This window comes from Lissotriton vulgaris, chromosome 10 (genome assembly GCF_964263255.1).
Source record: "Lissotriton vulgaris chromosome 10, aLisVul1.2, whole genome shotgun sequence".
Taxonomy (NCBI): Eukaryota; Metazoa; Chordata; class Amphibia; order Caudata; family Salamandridae; genus Lissotriton; species Lissotriton vulgaris.
This window is the reverse complement of record NC_141698.1, coordinates 1,071,405-1,090,498: the sequence shown is the minus strand read 5'-3', so window position 1 is coordinate 1,090,498 and position 19,094 is coordinate 1,071,405. Positions and strand designations below refer to the sequence as shown.

General features: G+C 47.5%; 1 protein-coding gene across 3 annotated transcripts in view; it reads left to right on the top strand.

The window, feature by feature from the left end:
* Positions 1-19,094, top strand: part of G6PD (glucose-6-phosphate dehydrogenase) — a 193,070-nt gene that overhangs the window by 117,328 nt on the left and 56,648 nt on the right. For all 3 annotated transcript variants that reach the window (XM_086940135.1, XM_086940137.1, XM_086940136.1), the window contains exons 6-7: positions 320-478; positions 1,251-1,376. In XM_086940135.1, coding sequence (XP_086796261.1) covers positions 320-478; positions 1,251-1,376 — 285 coding nt within the window. The remainder of the gene's footprint in view (positions 1-319; positions 479-1,250; positions 1,377-19,094) is intronic.

The window sequence follows — 19,094 nt, the reverse complement described above, 5'->3', positions numbered from 1 at the left end:
CCGGGTCTTTGCAGTTGTCGGTGCCATTTTCGAAGCTGGTCCACAGTTCTTGTGGTGTCTCTCTCTGATGGCCCCTCTCACACCCTAGCCCTCATGCTCTCACTCTCTGGTGGCCCCTCACACTCCTTGGCCCTCTTTGTTATTCCTTCTCTCTTGGCCTCCCCATCCTCTTCTGACCGTCAGTTTCGGGAGTGGTCTCTCCCAAATCCAGACCCTTGTTCTTGCCTTGTGTCTTTGATCCTTTAGCAGTGTCTTCCTTTCTGTTGGTGTCTTCCTCAACCTTGGTCATTATTCTTCTCTTTCTTGGGTTTCTCTACAGAGGATGGAACAGGGTCATTGTGGAGAAGCCCTTCGGGAAGGATCTGGACAGTTCCAACAAGCTGTCCAATCACATCTCATCGCTCTTCAAAGAGGAGCAGATCTACCGCATCGATCACTACCTGGGGAAAGAGATGGTGCAGAATCTCATGGTGCTGAGGTGAGTCCCTCACGACCCTTCTTGTGTGTCCCTCTCGCCCCTCGTGTGCCCCACTCGCCCCTCAATGTGGTGATTTGAACCCTCTGTTTCTTGTAGTTCTGTGGTGTTCCTCTCGCATGTTGTGTTTCCCACGTGGTGTTTCTAAGGTCACAGTGTGTCTCTGTGTGACGCTTGTGTGGCTGTGGTAATCTGTGTTTCCTTCTTGGTGCTGCAGTAAGCTCTGTGTGACGATCCCGGTCTTCCTTCATGATGTGCAGTGAGCTCTGTGTGAAGCGTGTGTGGCTCTCTCCCTTCTCACCCCCGGCTCTCTCGCTTCTCACCCCCCGGCTCTCTCGCTTCTCACCCCCCCGGCTCTCTCGCTTCTCACCCCCCCGGCTCTCTCGCTTCTCACCACCCGGCTCTCTCGCTTCTCACCCCCCGGCTCTCTCGCTTCTCACCCCCCGGCTCTCTCGCTTCTCACCCCCCGGCTCTCTCGCTTCTCACCCCCCGGCTCTCTCGCTTCTCACCCCCCGGCTCTCTCGCTTCTCACCCCCCGGCTCTCTCGCTTCTCACCCCCCCGGCTCTCTCGCTTCTCACCTCCCGGCTCTCTCGCTTCTCACCCCCCGGCTCTCTCGCTTCTCACCCCCGGCTCTCTCGCTTCTCACCCCCGGCTCTCTCGCTTCTCACCCCCGGCTCTCTCGCTTCTCACCCCCGGCTCTCTCGCTTCTCACCCCCTGCTCTCTCGCTTCTCACCCCCTGCTCTCTCGCTTCTCACCCTCTGCTCTCTCCCCAGGTTTGGTAACCGCATCTTTGGCCCCATCTGGAATCGAGACAACATTGGGTGTGTGGTGCTGACCTTCAAGGAGCCTTTTGGAACGGAAGGTCGCGGTGGTTACTTTGACGAGTTTGGGATCATTCGGTAAGTACACACCTAAGGCCTGTGGGAGGTTTGGTAGGGGGCCCCATGGCTTCTTTGACTTTGCTGAGCCTATATAATCCGCTGGCATTGTTTTCTCCAAACCCCCTTCCTTCCTGAAGTATCCACGAAGACTGCACCATGCGGTACTGCATCGGGGTGCGACACAGAGTGCACAGGCCTCTCCTTTATACTCCTGGTACAGTCCTCCAGTATGGTGTGTGCCAGAGCCCTGGGCACAGCTTAGGGGTCCACTTAAAATTCTTGAAGGTACCTTGGTTTTCTCCAGGTTTAAAGTATCAGAGACCATCATAAGTCTGTGCTGGTGACCCGAAGTTTAGAGACCTGCACTTGTCCGCTGTCTTCAAAATTAAGTTTTCCTTTATTGGGCCTGGACTCATTTGAGTTTGCAGCGTAATGTGTGATTCAGATCCTACGCATAACAAGTCTCACATTTGTTTATTTGGAAGTTATTCTGAGTTTATTTATTCGTGCTGGGAAGTATTGAGTTTCTCTGGGTGTAAGGAACTGTACTCTGAGATGTGTAATGCTTGTTGCCCAAAGGACCACAATGGCAGCCTGTTCGAGATGGCTTTTTTGTCGAAGGCTGGAATAGCTAGAGCTAAAAGCAATGAGCCTTGCATACAGCAGTGTCGAGGCACTAGCTCTGGCCTTGCCTACAAATCTGAGCCTGAAAGGGGGCGTAAAAAATAGAATGTTGCCAACCTGAGGTGCCTTGAGGACACAACATTGAATTTACATATATGATCTTTGCAGTCACTTTGTGTCTAAAAGACGTCGCAGCCCTCGAGCTCCAGAAGCCTTCGATATACCGAATAAGAGACACTCGAAAAGAAGGCACCACAGGTTTCAATGCCAGGCTATCGCGCCTGACCACCAGGAATACCCAAAAACTGGAGCTCCAGCCCTAAAAGATGACAAGCATTGCCAAATGCAATATGCATAGCCTTGACAAGAGGAGGGAATGGTTATATTTCTGTGTCTGAGGCATGTGTGCTGGAAATACACATGCTGTTCATAAGTTCCCCATCTATTGTTGGGCTTGGATGATTACAAGTTGGTTTTCTTCAAAGTTGTTTGAAGAAGAGGCGGTGTGACTCCTGCTGTTGGTGATACTGCGCATGGGCATCGACTCCAATGTTAAATAATTTTTTTGCTGACTGGTTCGGATGTAATCTCTCATGCTTCTGTTCGAGATCCTTTCTGGCTCCCTTCGGTTGGTAGTTGATCCTTCAAATCAATGGTATTGTCTTGATTGCATAGTTAATCTTGTGTTCCGAACAAATAACATATTTGCTCGTCGGGTTCTTCAACTCGCTTCCACGGCCTACGGGCCACACCCAGTCGAGCCTCTTCTACTTTTACAGAATTTTCGGAGCATGAGCTGCTGATGGAACACACTCCATTCCGTTTCTGTCCGAAATGCCGCTCCAAATACCCTCAAACCGACCAACGTTCAGTTGCCATCTATGCCTCTCACCCGATCATCAAGAGGATACCAGAGAGATTGACGGACCTGTCGTCAAATGCTTTGCTGACAAGCAGATGACTCACCGGACATCTTTGACAGGAGGAAGAAGAAGAGGCAGCAGCAGCCCAAGAGGAATCCCTGTCCATCCATGATTCCGACTCTAGTACAGAAATAGAACAAGGTTCAGCCAGTCTCGAGTCAGCTCAAACATCTCACCATGAGTACAACTGTCCCGATCAAAAACAAAAAAACTTCCATCCGAAAAAACTGCTCACGGTTCGCCACTTCAGAAAAGACATACAGATTCGGAAGCCCCGCCTTCTCGCTTGGCGCTCTAATGTCGGCCAACATCAGAGGCCTCCACTTCCTCAAAGTCCGATTCGGCACCTCACTGAACTTCCACTTTGGTTCTGAAAGGCAAAAGTCATGGTGCTTTGGGTCCGACCACATCTGCACCGAAACATTCTTCAGGCCCAAAATGTTGCACATTCGGACCAAAAACTTCACTCAAACCAATCCTCGATGTTACGCAGTAATTGCTTGTTCCGAGGCAAAGAATATTGCTAATTCAACCTGGAACTCACAAGATAATTCTTCAGCCGGCAAAGCTTTGCTTTTGAAGAGGCTATAGTCATTGCTGTGCAACCTTTCAAAAGAAGAAAAGGGATATTGCTACTAGCCCTTTACACATTCCCATGGCTACATCAATAAACCCACCAATACCACTCCCAGCAACCACTCCACCACCTGAATCAATTTTTTGTGGATGAGAGGCAACATAAATTAGATCAAGTTATAAAAGCAAAATCAGATTGACGAAGTGAGTCTTGTGTTGGTATTCTTCTTTTATTTTCAGTTGTGGTGTTGGTATGCACAGAAGTAGAATCAGCCAACGCGTTTCGCCCAGAGAATGAGCTTCTTCAGGGCTGTAAATGCATACAATATTGTGTATATATCTGTATTTTAAATAAAAGAACATACTGGAATCCCACAGAAAGGTTGCTCTGATAGTTTAAGAAAGGCGAAGAAGTGAGAGAGAGCAGAAAATGGAAAAAGTGATGATTGTATTTAGAGTGGTGGTGGGGAAAGAGTTTGTGCAAGTGACCTGGAGAGAGAGTTTGAGCAACATTCTCTCTGCCGTTCTCCACAGTGCGGTATGGTGGCGCTCGCTCAACTGCTTTACTTTAGGAAACATGCACGTTTATGTAGCTCTGCCGTTTACTATACTGCGAGCTACCCCCCTATGCTCACCTTCGATCTCACTCCAGATATGCATGGCACTCTCTAACGTAGTATGACGGCACTCGCAGAATTTTTTCAATCAGTGTAACATGGCCTATCATCCACAAAAATTGCTATATTTTCCATGATCTATTGGCAGCAGGTCATTTGAGGTGGGCAATATACGATAATCTTGTGACTGGTCCTGGTGGTGCAGTCTGCTAGAACCCAGCTGCTTGCTCCCACAAGAATTTCACCTCCTGATTCACCACAAGATTCTGAAGCAGGCAACATGTCCCCTCATTCACCCATCATAGATGAGCATGATAACATGCTAGAGGACACATATCCTGGGGATGCTTATGACGGAGCGTTACAGGGGGATACAGACCCGCACCTTCACCCCACACGTCCATCACCACACGATGTTGCCTCTGCCTACCAAGATCTAATAGACAGAGCTGCAGCTTTTCATAACAGGCCTGTTCGAGGCATGTGGGCTGCTGAATTCATATCTTAGCATAGATCGCCGCCTAGTGTTCCGGATGTTTGCACCTTGTTGTCCTGGAAGAGTCTTCGAAGTATCCCGAGATGGGTGACTCCTCCCCTGGACTACAGTGCGCATGGGCATCCTCTCCATCTTCAGATTGTTTTTTTCCGCCATTGGGTTAGGATGCTATTCCTCAACTCCAACTTCGGAACCAAAACTTTTCAACTTTCTAAGGCCAAAAGGCCTTTTACCTCGACGGTATTGTTCTCATTCGGTACCCCTTGACTCGATAATACTTTCCATCTCGATCCGATCGTCGTCGCTGGCCGTTGGACCTTTTTCGATGCCACGTGGGTCTGCTGCCGATGGAAAGGACCCCATTTAAAAGGTGCCCACAGTGTCACTCCAAATTCCCACATACTGATAAACATACAGTATGCAACAAGTGCCTATCTCCCGAGCACAACGAGGAAAACTGTCCAGCTTGTGCTCCGTTCCGGTCGAAGAAAACTATCCGGAACCGAAGGGCCGCTAGACAAGAGATGCAGCGGCAGGCACCGGAACCGGGGAACATTTTCGACGACGAACATGACCTCCCAGAAGCGGCGGACTCCGAACTAGAAATTGTCACCGTAGAGGACCAGTCTGACTCCGATGACCAGATCACACCGAGGCAAACCGTGAGTACCAAGCCCCTAACCCCGCTCCCATCTCAAGACAAGCCTCCGTTCGAAGCATCGCCTATAGGCCTTAGCCGAGATCGACAAACTCCTTCAGAAGCCCGCCTTCCGGCTCGGCTCCGAAGACCAAACCCAAGCCTTCTGATACCCCAGGAACGAGCAACACTCTTCCCAAAAAGGGCGTCGAACCTAAAAGGGTTGTCGAGCCAAAGAAGCTCGTCGATACAAAAAAGGGCGTTGAAACAAAAAGGGTCGTCGATCCCAAAAAAACAGTTGACCCGAAAAAGGCAGTCGAGCCGAAAAAGAGTGTCTATTTACAAAAAACAGATCACACTAAAAAGCCTGTCGACCCGAAGAAGGCCGTCCAGTACAACAATTCTCGAGCCGAAAGGGGTTGTCGAGCCTAAAAAAGACAGCGAACCGAAAAAGGTTATCGAACCGGAAAAACCGGTCGTTCAGAAAAAGGTTGCCGAACCAAAGAAGGTCGCCGAACCAAAAAAGACAGTACAGCCAACAAGACGTAGATCAATAAAGTCGTCGAACCGAAAAAGGTCACCGACCCGAAAACGGCAGTCGAGCCGAAAAAAGCTCCACAGCCGAAGGCCCTCGAGCCAAAGACTCACCACAAATAAGTGACTAGGCCAAAAACATCAGCGCCAAAACCACGGACAGTTGAGGAAGAACTTTTCCATCCTGATCCAGTGAGCGCAGAACAACCTAAACTGTATATAGACCCTGAAACAGGACACGTAACAGTTTACCAGAAGAAGAAAAGACCATTGGACCCTGACACTTCTGCTCCCTGTTCCTCCAAAGAAAAAAAGACTTTGGAACATCTCCTTCAAGGCCTTTTACTCCTCCTCCTTTCTTTCCTGACATGCCTTTTGTGCCTTACTCTCCTACACCTTCAGGTTATGATGAGACAGAAAACATGGGGGAAGATCCTCAGGATGCTTTTGTAGAAACCGAGGATCAGGATGTACAGGATAACACATGGGCTGACCAGAATGAACCTTATGATACATATGAGCACAACCCATCCCTGACATCTCTACATATCCTACAAAGCCGTCGCCTACTGACGACACCATTGTTTTTAACCAACTAGTGGACAGGGCAGCTAAATATCATGGTGTAGACATGCACACTGACCCAAAAGACGAATATTTCCTATTTGACACTTTTCCAACTTCAGAAAAAAGTGTACGGACACTTCCTATGTTAAAAGGGGTACTAAAACATGCACCAGACATATATAAAGATCCAGCCAGAGTGCGTGTCCTCAATCCCAGAATTGAGAAAGTATAAAGCAGCCCCTACAGACACTTCTTATATTAAGTCACAATTGCCATTAGACTCACTAGTTGTATCAAACGTTCGAAAGCAAGATAATTCACAAACAGGAGATGCTCCCCCTCCTGACAGGAGTCAAAGATATTAGAAGCCTCAGGCAAAAGAGTGGCCTCACAGGCAGCAAATACCTGGAGAATTGCAAACACACGAGCTCTATTAGCACGCTACGATAGAGCACATTATGACCGACTGGCGGATAGACTCAAAGATCCTTGGGCTAAGCACTGCGGAGTACAAGAAATTAGGGGCGGCGACAGGACAGTGACGGATGGGGAAGGTATTCTAGAATGCTTTACGCAGTACTACACCAACATGTATGAGTATAAGAAAACTTCTGGTGAGGAAGAAATAGCGAAATACTTGGAGGATATAGCGCTGGTCTGGCTCTCAAAGGGGCAGCAGGACTTTCTAATGCATCACATCACAGAGGGGGAACTCAGATGCGATAGCGGCGTTGTCTAATGGCAAGGCTGCTGGTACCAACTGCTTACCGTCCGAGTTCTATAAAGAGTATGTAGATTTGCTACTGCCGCATTTGGCAATGGTACTGGAGGAGGAGGCCTTTGAACAGGAAAAATTGCCGGCGACGATGAGGGAGGCTCTGCTAGTGGTTCTCCCGAAACCGGGTAAACCGCAAGACCGATGCGAGTCGTATTGGCCTCTATCCCTAATGAACACAGATGTTAAGATTATTGCCAAGGTGCTAGCTACACGCCTGCAACTGCTATTGCCTGTAATGGTATTGCCGGATCAATCAGGCTTTGTACCGTTGCGCTCGATGACACATAACTTGAGAGCACTGTTTGCAGTACTTCATCTACTCAAACCTGACTTAGCTGCGGTAGCGGTCCTTTTGGATGCTGCCAAAGCATTTGACTCTGTGGCCTGGAAATACATGGTGTCGGTATTGCATCGCATGGGTGTGCCGCTCTTTTTTACGTCCCTGTTCACCTTATTATACACTAATCCGGTAGCGCGAGTGCAAGTTAATGGTCGAATATCAGCGCCATTTGCTATACAGAGAGGTACGAGGCAAGGATGCCCGCTATCACCTTTATTGTTTGCTATTATTTTGGAGCCCCTGGCGTGTATTTTGCGGCAAAGACATGCAGCCTCGGCTTTGTGTTTTCATCTTCGCTCATTGGCAGTATCTATGTACGCGGATGATATGGTGCTTTATATCCGGGAGCCAGACAGATACTTAGATGGGGTACTCGGAGAATACGTCAGATTTGAGCGCTTCTCTGGCCTGTCAATAAATTGGGGGAAATCTATATTGCTGCCCTTAACTGATATCACTCACCCGTTTCCTATAGAATTCCCTTTGGAATGTGCTACGGAACCAGTTCGATATTTAGGGATGTGGATCCACAGAGATGCCCAAGAAATAATCCATGCTATTTACGGAGTGGCGATTTCAAAGTTAGAAGATCAGGTTGCACGCTGGATACGGCTACCCCTGTCATTTGCGGATCGCGTAGCCCTGATTAAAATGGTGGTGCTCCCCAAATTTTTATATTATTTTGTGAACATTCCACTTCCTCTAACAACAAACTTTTTTACAATGCTGCAATCCTTGTTAATTACACTGGCCTGGGGCGGGGAAGAAACCTCGAGTCAAATGGGACACCCTGACCAAACCATATGAGCAAGGCGGGTTCGCAGTACCGGACATGAGATTGTATTATTTGTGTGCACAAGCTCACTTTGCATCTTATTGAATCTCGGCGCCACCATACACGCCGCATGTAGCGATTGAGGCTGGGGCGACCTATCCATTGCCCTTAAAGACGATGATTGTAAATCCGCACTCGGTGTACGAGAAGGGCGAGGTGGACACAGTACAGTGTACGCGCGGATCGTCTACCACTCTTTGCACCGGCCATGCCTTTGTTGTATCATGCGCACATTTCGCTTTCAAGCGATGTGGGTGCCCTTCAACTGTTGCAGGGTGCTGGGATACACACCATGGGGGAGATTGTCCAAGCTGGCCAATTTATTGACTTGCAGACAAGCAGATGATTCGCCGGACAATACTGGACTAAACGAATAATGGCACTATGGCTACTTTCACCTATGTTAGGCTGCGCGCCGCGGTGCGCGATCACTATCCGTCCTTCCCGATGGAACCACCTACGCTGAATGCATTGCAGTTGATGTATACGGCGAACTCTCAAGTGAAAATGATTTCGCAGTTGTACAAGGTTTCGCAAGAAGATGAAAGTGATGTGAATGTGGTTGCAAGGGCTAGATGGGACGCATGTCTGCTGGAGCCGCTGTCGGATGATGACTGGGTGGAGTGCTGTGCTATGACTGGCAAATTTGCTGCTAATGGGAATTTTAGGCTCATACACTATAAATTCTTACAACAATGGTATTACATTCCGGAGCAACTTTTTAAATATGGGCTACGTGACACACCTGCATGTGTGCGTTGCGGGATGGCTGTAGCCAATTTTCTACACTTGGCCTAGACGTGTCCGCGTGTGTCTAGGTTCTGGACGGGTGTGACGGAAGCACTGACTGACATGACCTCAGTGACGGTTGATATAAACCCGCGCGTATGTTTTCTGGGCATGGTGTCTAGTATTCACTTGAGTGTGAGACGCTTGGTTGCATTGGCGCTACAGTTAGCCAAGCGTAGAGTGGCGGCCTGCTGGGGAGGGAGGAGGGCGCCTGATGTAAAAACCTGGTTGCAGGAAATGGCGTACTGTCGGGATCAGCTGACCTGCTATTAGGAGGAGCTGCCAGTGGGCTCACGCCCAAGAGATATTTGGGGGCCGTACACCACTTACATGTTGGCAAAGCTCTCTGACGATGACTGAGCTTGGTTAGTGTCTTTATCGTAACAAGCTGCTCCGCTCAGCGAGGAATTGACTCGAGTGCGGCAGGCTGCCGGCAGTTGGTGTTCTCTTGGTCAATCCCCTCTGATGCTACTTCGGGCATGCGCCTGTTGTCTTGCCAGTGGTACAACACTACCTTTGCTGGTCTTGCTTGAAGATGTCCTCCATCATTGATGCAGATATTGGTTGTTCTTCATTAATGCCTCAGGTGTTTCTATACTGTGGGCCTCTCCATGATGCGGTGATTGCCGCCTGTTATGCTTGTTGTGTCTTCCATCGCTCGAATAGCTGTCCAACTAAGACCCGGGAGGAATATTGGGGGGGCTTTGTTTTTAGTTACTAAAGTTGATTATGATCTATGAAATTTAAGGCTATAAGGAGATTTGTCATTGATGCTGCAAGTTCGGTTCGGTTTTATCAATGCTTGCTATGCCGCCGGGCCTTTGGCTGTCGGCATCTTGGCTGTGTACTGGGAACTGAATGCACGTCTGTTTCTATATTTGCGGCCGGCCCATCGGGTTGTAGGCCAAAAGCTGTGTACTTGCAGAATGGTGTAATAAAGGTCTTCCAAAAAAACCACAAAAAAAACACTAGCGTATTACTACGCCGGCATGCGTGGCTATGCATTTCCGGTTTTAAGAATGAAGTGCAATCAACCATCCTCAACCAGCCAGTTAACCAAGATTTCTTGTTTGGCCCTGCAGTAGATACCATCTTGGGAAAGATGAAAAAAGATACTGATACTGCTAAGTCTATGGGCGCACTTCAGTTTCAACAATCTAGAAGTTCCTTTCGTCGCTCCTCCTTCAGAGGCTCAGGGAGAGGCAACATATCCCAAACTTCATCTATATTCAAAAGTAATACCCAGAGCACCTTTAATAAAGGCTCCGACAGAGGAGGTGATAGAGGCAATAATAACAAGGGCAGAGGACGGGGCGGCAACAACACCAGAGCCTCCACCGCCACCAAACAGTGACTTGTTTACACTCCCTCCAGAGCACTCAACACCGGTCAGAGGCAGACTAACAAAATTCCTACCAGTCTGGAACGCCATTACCTCAGACAGGTGGGTGAGACAAATTATCCAGTATGGTTACTGCCTGGAACTCACTTCTACTCCACCCAACATGCCATCCTAACACCGTCCAATGCCCAAAGAACAAATCACGCTATTACAACAAGAGGTCACATCCATGCTAGAAAAGGGAGCCATAGAGCCAGTCCCTTTTCAACACCAGGGAACAGGAGTATACTCTCTATACTTCCTAATTCCCAAAAAAGACGGATCCCTCAGACCGATATTGGACCTCAGACCTCTGAACCAATACATACTCTCAGCATTTCCATAAGATCACTCTACAACAAGTACTCCCGTTACTACAGCAAGGCGACTTCCTCGCTACATTAGACCTCAAAGATGCATATTTTCACATACCTATACATCCAGCTCACAGGAAATATCTCCGGTTCACAATAGGTTACCATTACCAATTCAAAGTTCTCCCCTTCGGGGGTAACTACAGCACCAAGGGTTTTTACAAGATGCCTAGCAGTAGTAGCAGCACACCTCAAAAGGCAACACATCCACGTGTTTCCATACCTGAACGATTGGCTCATAAAAGCCAAATCATACGCACAGTGTGCAAACCATAAGTCTCAAACCCTCCAGCTGCTGCACAGTCTGGGATCTTCCATAAATTACCCAAAATCACATCTGCAGCCCTCCCACATACAGCAATATCTGGGAGCAACAATAGATATCTCGGTGGCAAAGGCATACTCAAATCCTGCCAGGATAGCCAACATACAGTCTCTCATTCAGAGATTTCTGCCACAACACTCCTTGCCAGCTCGAGTGTTCATGCAGCTCATAGGCATGATGCCTCCTGCATATTCATTGTCCCTCATACCAGACTTCAAATGCGTCCATTGCAGGAATGCCTAGCACGGCAGTGGAACCAGGCTCAAGGACAACTAAAAGACCTAGTGTTGGTAGACAGTCGCACTTACAACTCTCTGCAACGCTCTTAAAACAACGCTCTTAAAACATTTCTTTTTCCCAATGATTCCTAAATAACGGTACCCCCCTTCAGTTTCTCTTTGTTCTTTTTCGTTAGCGCTGGGACCCTCTCGGGCAGCCATGCGCTTTATAAATTAAATTTAATTTCATTTCATTTCTCTGCCAAGGTGGAATCCACAAAACCTTTCCAAGGGGCGACTGTTCCAAGAGCCAATTCCACAGGTAGTGCTAACTGCGGACGCATCACTGACCGGTTGGGGAGCCCACTTACTTCAATACACAAGGGCGCTGGACAGTCAAGCAAAAGACACTGCATATCAACCACTTAGAGTTGCTAGCAGTATTTCTAGCAGTGAAAGCCTTCCAGAAATACTTGTACAACAAGGCTGTGTTAATCCGGACGGACAACATGACAGCCCTGTACTGCATCCAGAAACGGGGAGGGACACACTCTCCGCAGCTGTCTCACCTAGCACAGAGCATATGGAGGTGGGCAATTCCCAAAAACATCTTTATCCTCGCAGAACACCTACCAGGCAAAGACAATCAAATAGCAGATCTACTAAGCAGACACAGCCAACAGATACACAAATGGGAGATTCGCCCTCAAGTTCTCCAACCATTCTTCCAAAAGTGGGGGCATCCAGAGATGGATCTGTTTGCCACAAAAGAAAACTCAAAATTCCAGTCCTTTGCCGCCAGGTTCCCACACCCGTTGTCACAAGGCAAAGCGGTATGGATCAACTGGTCAGGCAGAATTGCTTATGCGTATGATTTTCCACCAACCCCACTGATTCCATTAGTGGCACACAAACTAAGGTAACAGTCACTCACAATGATCCTGGTTGCTCCCACATGGGCCTAGAGCGCTCAGTTGTTCCCCATCAAAGACTGCGTCTGTCGCCACAGCTATTAACTCAGAACCATGGAGAAATCAGGCACCCAGATCCCAATAAGATGAACCTAGCGATCTGGCTCCTGAAGTCTTAGAGTTCGGACAGCGCCGAGACACCGAAAGGTATTTGTGCGCTCTAGAAATTTTATAAATAAATAAATCTTAACTTGCCTCCAGACTGCATGAACATTATCAAGGAAGCAAGGCGCCCAACTACTAGAGCATGCTATGCAGCTAAATGGAAGAGATTTGTAATTTATTGCAATAATAACCAAATCAATCCATTAGAGGCCTCCATCCAAAACATAATCTGTTACTTGTTACATTTTCAAAGATGCAATCTGGCATACTCTTCCATAAGGCTACACCTTGCTGCTATAGCAGCATATCTCCAAAACAGACAACATGTGTCCCTGTTCAGAGGCCCACCTATCAAAGCTTTTATGGAAGGTCTTAAAAGGATAATCCCTCCAAAACATCCACCTTCGCCAGTCTGGAACTTAAACCTAGTACTTACCAGACTTATGGGGCCACCTTTCGAACCACTCCATTCATGTGAACTACAATTCTTAACATGGAAGGTGGCATTTTTAATCGCTATTACCTCCCTCAGGCGAGTGAGTGAGCTACAGGCACTAACCATGCAGGAACCTTTCATGGAAATACACCACAATAAGGTAGTGCTCCGTACTAACCCTAAGTTTATGCCAAAAGTTATATCCACTTTCCATATCAATCAGTCAATAGAATTGCTAGTTTTCTTCCAAAACCCGTAGTCAGTGGCTGAAAGGGCCCTACACACACTAGATGTAAGAAGTGCTCTGCTATATTACGTTGACAGAACTAAATCATTCAGGAAGACAAAGCAACTATTTGTTGCTTTTTCTCCACAACATAAGGGTAATCCCATTTCAAAAACAGGAATAGCCCGATGGATAGTTAAATGCTTGAATTCAAATATGCTATCAAAAGGCTAAGCGCACTCTAACAGTCCCCCCCCCCCCAAAAGCCCACTCAACGCGCAAAATGGGGGCATCCATGGCTTTCCTAGGAAATATTCCCCTAGAAGACATATGTAGGGCGGCTACATGGTCTACCATACACACTTTCACTAAACACTACTGTGTTGACGTGCAAGCAAAGCAGCAAGCTGCTGTAGGCCAGGTTGTCCTTAAAACTCTTTTTCAAACTGCTGCAGTTGGTACAGGTGACCACCGCGAGAGGAGATACTGCTATACAGTCTATGCTAAGATATGAATTCAACAGCCCACATGCCACGAACTGAAAATGCTACTTACCAGTATGCATCTGTTCTTGGCATGCAGGGCTGCTGACATTCATATCACCCACCCTCCTCCCCGGTGCCTGTCACAGCTGCATGGTTATCTTCCTTACATACAATTACATGGTCATCTCTTACTTTCCTATACTCCATCTTTGCCACAATGCCGAAAAACAATCTGAAGATGGAGAAGATGCCCATGCACACTGTAGTCCAGGGGAGGAGTCACCTATCTCGTAATACTTCGAAGACTCTTCCAAGACAAGAAGGTGCAAACATCCGGACCCAGCACTAGGCGGCGATCTATGCTAAGATATGAATGTCAGCAGCCCTACACGCCAAGACAAGATGCATACTGGTAAGTAGCATTTTCCTTGCATAAAGATCCTATGGAAGATGACTTCCTTTCGAAACACTATCCACTGCTCAAAGGGGGTCACAATGTTTACCACTCTTTAAAGGAGTGCTACGTCATGCAGGCGGCATTTTTAAGGCCCCTGTAAAGACACGAATCATAACACCACAAGTGAACAAAAAAATATAAGGCTGTACCTTCTGATCCTATATAATTTGGGGAAAAATTCACACCTGACTCACTGGTAGTGGCCAATACACGCAAAAGAGCAAACTCCAAAACAACTGAGGACACACTTCCTGCAGAAATGGATTCAAAAATGATTGACGCCTCAGGTAAAAGGATAGCAGCACAGTCTGCTAGCCAGTGGCGTATTGCCAACGTTCGTCTCTTTTAACTTGTTACGACAGGAGTCTTTGGGATGAAATGGAGGAGTTCCTTCAACATCTCCAGAAGAATACAAGCAAATGGGTTCTGAAGTTTTTAACGAGGGAAAGCTAATCACCAGTAACTCCATAATATGTGCACTAGACTCTGCAGCTCGAGTCATAAACACCAGCATTCTTTTACGTAGCCATGCTTGGCTCCGGCTCTAAACCTGAAGAGCAACAGGCAATTCTTAATCTCCCCTTTGACAAGGAGCACCTCTTTGACCCTCAAGTAGACCCAGCCACTGAAAAAATGAAAAAGGACACTGATGACGCTAAATCAATGGGACCCTTACAAACCCCCACATATCGGGGGTCCTTTTGTAGGCCCAGTTTCAAACACGGTGGTCGGTCTGCCTCCACCAACACCCCAGGGTTTTTCTATAAAATCAGAGGCCGTCCTCCACTGGTAAAACCTTTTACGGGGGGCCTACAAAGGAAATAATTTCAAGGGCTGTGATCACAGAAATAATACCAGGACCGCAAATACAAACACCAAACAAGGACTTTCTTTCCAGTCTCCCGGGCCACTTACACCTGTCGGAGAACATCTTCAGAATTTTTTACCGGCATGGAAAAACATCTCAACAGATCAGTGGGTGTTGGACATTATCCAACATGGTTATTGTCTGGAGCTCATCACAACTCTTCCAAATATTCCACCTCGCAAACACAAACTATCCATACAGCCCCAAGCTCTCCTCCAACAGGAGAGTCCAGCTCTATTACTCAAAGGAGCTATAGAGACCGTCCTAAAACAATATATCGGAACAAGAGTATATTCATTACACTTCCTCATTACCAAAAAAGACGTCTCACTTCGACCCATTCTCGACCTCAGACCACTCAATCTTCAAATCCTATCAGAACACTTCCACATGGTCACGCTCCAGAAAGTGATGCCACTATTGCAAAAGAGGCGACTTTGTGGCCTCTTTAGACCTAAAGATTGCCTATTTCCACATACCCATGCATCCCTCACACTGGAAATTCATATGGTTTCTCTTCCAAGGAAAACGTATCAATACAAGGTTCTTCCCTTTGGGGTCACCACTGCACAACGGGTATTCACAAATGCTTAGCAGCAGTGGCGGCACATCTGTGCAGATAAAACATACATGTCTTTCCTTAATTTGGAAGATTGGCTTATGAAAGCAAACTGCTCCCAACTTTGCAAACAGCATACACTACAAACGCTCACCCTATTACATCAACTAGGGCTTACCATTAATCTGCAAAAACCACACCTTCAACTAGCTCCAGTACAGCCATATTTAGGAGCTATGATCCACGCTCACTTGGGACTAGCATACCCAAATACAGACCGGATACAAAACATTGTGCCACTAATCCAACACCTTCAACCCGAATACCCAAGTCCTAGTCAAAATACTCATGCAGCTTTTAGGCATGATGGCCTCCTGCATTGCAATAGTCCCACATGACTGTTTATTTATGAGACCGCTGCAAGAAGGTCTTGTCACGTCAGAGGACACAGTCACAGGGTCAGCTACACGATCTAGTGTTGATAGAGAACCGCACACATCATTCTCTGTAGTGGTGGAATTCACAAAACCTGTCCAAAGGGCCGCAGTTTCTAGACCCAGTTCCCTAAGACATTCTCACAATGGACGCTTCACTAAAGGGTTGGGGAGCTCACCTTCAAAATCTTATGATTCATGGGGTACAGGTCCCCAAATACCAGGGTCTCCATATCAGTTACCCTAGCATTGAAAGTGTTCCTACCTCCCCTACTGCACTAAGTTGTCCAAATCCGAATGGACAATATGACAACAGTGTATTGTCTACACAAACAGGAGGGGTGACTCGCTCTCTGCAATTATCCTACTTTGCCCAAACCCAAATCATTTTGCACTTAGTGATAAATCACAACATTCCTATTCTGGCAGAACATGTACCAGGGACAAGAAATCAAGCTGCAGACCTGCTCAGCAGGACGCAGCAACAAGTCCGCAAATGGGAACTCCGCCCCAAAGTTCTACTGCCGTACTTTTAAAAATGGGAATTTCCACAAATAGATCTGTTTGCAACCCCAGAGAATCTAAAAATGCCCAAGCTTTGTGTCCAGGTTCCCACACTCCCTACCCAAGGGGATGTGGATGAACTGGTCCGGGATATTTGCAGACGCTTTTCCTTCTTTCCCACTTCTTCCATTAGTGGTCAGAAAGCTCCAGCAGACATCACTCATCCTAGTGCTCACAGCTCCAACGTGGGCTCGTCAGTCCTGGTTCACCACGCCACCGGAACTCTCCGTAGTCCCACACAAGAAGCTTCCCCTCAACCCGGAGCTTCTCACACAGAACCACGGCAGAATAAGACATCCCAGTCCCAGAGCTGAACCTTGCGATACGACTCCTAACGTCCTAGTTTGGAAGCTTCCATTTCTCACAGCAATATATGGCTATTCTTAAACCAGCTCGTAGGCCTAGGACGAGACACTGCTATGCTGCCAAAGGGATCCTAGTTGTAATATACTGACCGTATCAAAAGGTTAACCCATTACAACCAGAGGTACAAACCATTCATTCATATTTGCTGCATCTTCAAACTTCGGGTCTAGCCTATACTTCAATTCGCCTACAACGTGCTGCCATTGCTTCCTACTCGCAAAATAGGCAACATTTATCTCTGTTCAGAATCCCTGCATTAAGGCATTTATGGAAGGACTTGAGAGTAATTTCACCAGCATGCAATCTTAATATTTTACTAACGAGGCTCATGGGGCCTTCGGTTGAGCCACTGCATTTGTGCCAAAACCAGTATTTGTTTTGGTCAAAGTAAGCAAATAGCACACAAAAAGAAAAAGGATAGAAAATGCTGCTACCTAGATGTGGCAGCCATATGTTTGCATTAATATAATCATAAAAATCACATATATTCCCAGTAGAACATTTCTGGTACTTCTCAGCAGGTGGGTGTACCTACAACAGGTATAGAAATCGTTTATAGCTTGTCTGCCTCACCGGTAAATATATGATCCTTATTGGTGCTAATAAAAGTTACTATTGGGTTTGAATTATTACAGCTTGAAGACAAAGTTTAAAAACACAAGGGTGACTAACATAACGAATGAAGAATGGGAATAAAAAGCACTGACAAACTATTGGCCCACCAGCCCTGGCAGTGGCATGCTTTTCTTTTGGCTCAGATGTGCAGACTGCAAAGAGTAAGTCGGCATATTCAAAGTCACTGTGGTGAGAGTGAAGATATGCATTTGTCGAAGACTGGCTAACATGGCCTCCGGAAAGCCTGTTACTAGACTTTGCGGGGCCTGAGGAGCGGGTCTGTTCAGTACGGACGGGCTGTACAGTTCAACGGGTGCCAGCTCTCACAGTTCAGCGGGTGCCAGCTCTCACAGTTCAACGGGTGCCAGCTCTCACAGTTCAACGGGTGCCAGCTCTCACAGTTCAACGGATGCCAGCTCTCACAGTTCAACGGGTGCCAGCTCTCACAGTTCAGCGGGTGCCAGCTCTCACAGTTCAGCGGGTGCCAGCTCTCACAGTTCAACGGGTGCCAGCTCTCACAGTTCAGCGGGTGCCAGCTCTCACAGTTCAACGGATGCCAGCTCTCACAGTTCAGCGGGTGCCAGCTCTCACAGTTCAGCGGGTGCCAGCTCTCACAGTTCCGGAGTGCCCAGGACATGTTCCCCAAAGATCCCGGAAGAAGTGATCATCCAATGAAGGGCATAGGAGACCTACACAATGGAGGCAGAGAAGGCAGCGATTTAATAGGGTCTGCATAGGGGAGTACTCTAGATGATCTGTGCAATAGCACAGGGTCGCTGGAATGGAGGAGACCCTTAGGAAATACCCTAGAGCAAGAGTGTTCTGTAGCAAAGGTCCAGAAACGAGGGAAACCACCACAAGGGACCACAGGGAGAAAAGAGGATGAAAAATAACCACAGTCAGAAACAAATCCTCAGAACGGTGACCGATAAAGCCACAGCCATGAGTCTGTTCATCACCTGAGACAAGGACAACAGATGCGCAGCACCATCTAACTATAATGGACAGCTGTGGGCACTGACGTGCAGGCCGCTTACTTTAATTAATACCTGTGATGTTGACTTCACAGCAATGCAAGTCCGCGAGCTGCCGCAGCGTGGACTTTCAGCGGTGTGTGATGAGATCAGTTGCCACAAAAATATATTCATGCCCTGGCCATCGCACTGACACGCATAAACAGAGCTCTGTAAGGAGGAACACAACGGCCCCCTGATACTGGGACTGCATTAACCATTCAGGTCCCCGGACATGGTTCTCGGGCTCTTTTGTCCAAACCCTGACCCAAGTCTGAATACTGATTGTGTTCGGAAGAGGCCCTAGAGGAGAGCTCTTGAAACCAACTGTTCTTCCAGGCCCTTCTCTGCTTTGCCAAAATCTGCTTGTGATTCAAGCTGCACAAACGTCTCGCTTAAAGAAAAGCATCCTGGCACCAAGCTTCCCTCCGGACCAGCAATGGGTTCTCGTTATTTAAGCCATTGTCATTAAGCGGCGACTAAGATATGTAGGAAGCGCCTCGCTAGCCATGCATCTGTGGTAGCAGTAAAGGCCTGTTGGTGGCCTGCTGGCAGATATCGCCACAAAACCTCACCACTATGCTGATGATACACAACTCTACTTGAAGTCTCCTCCAAACACC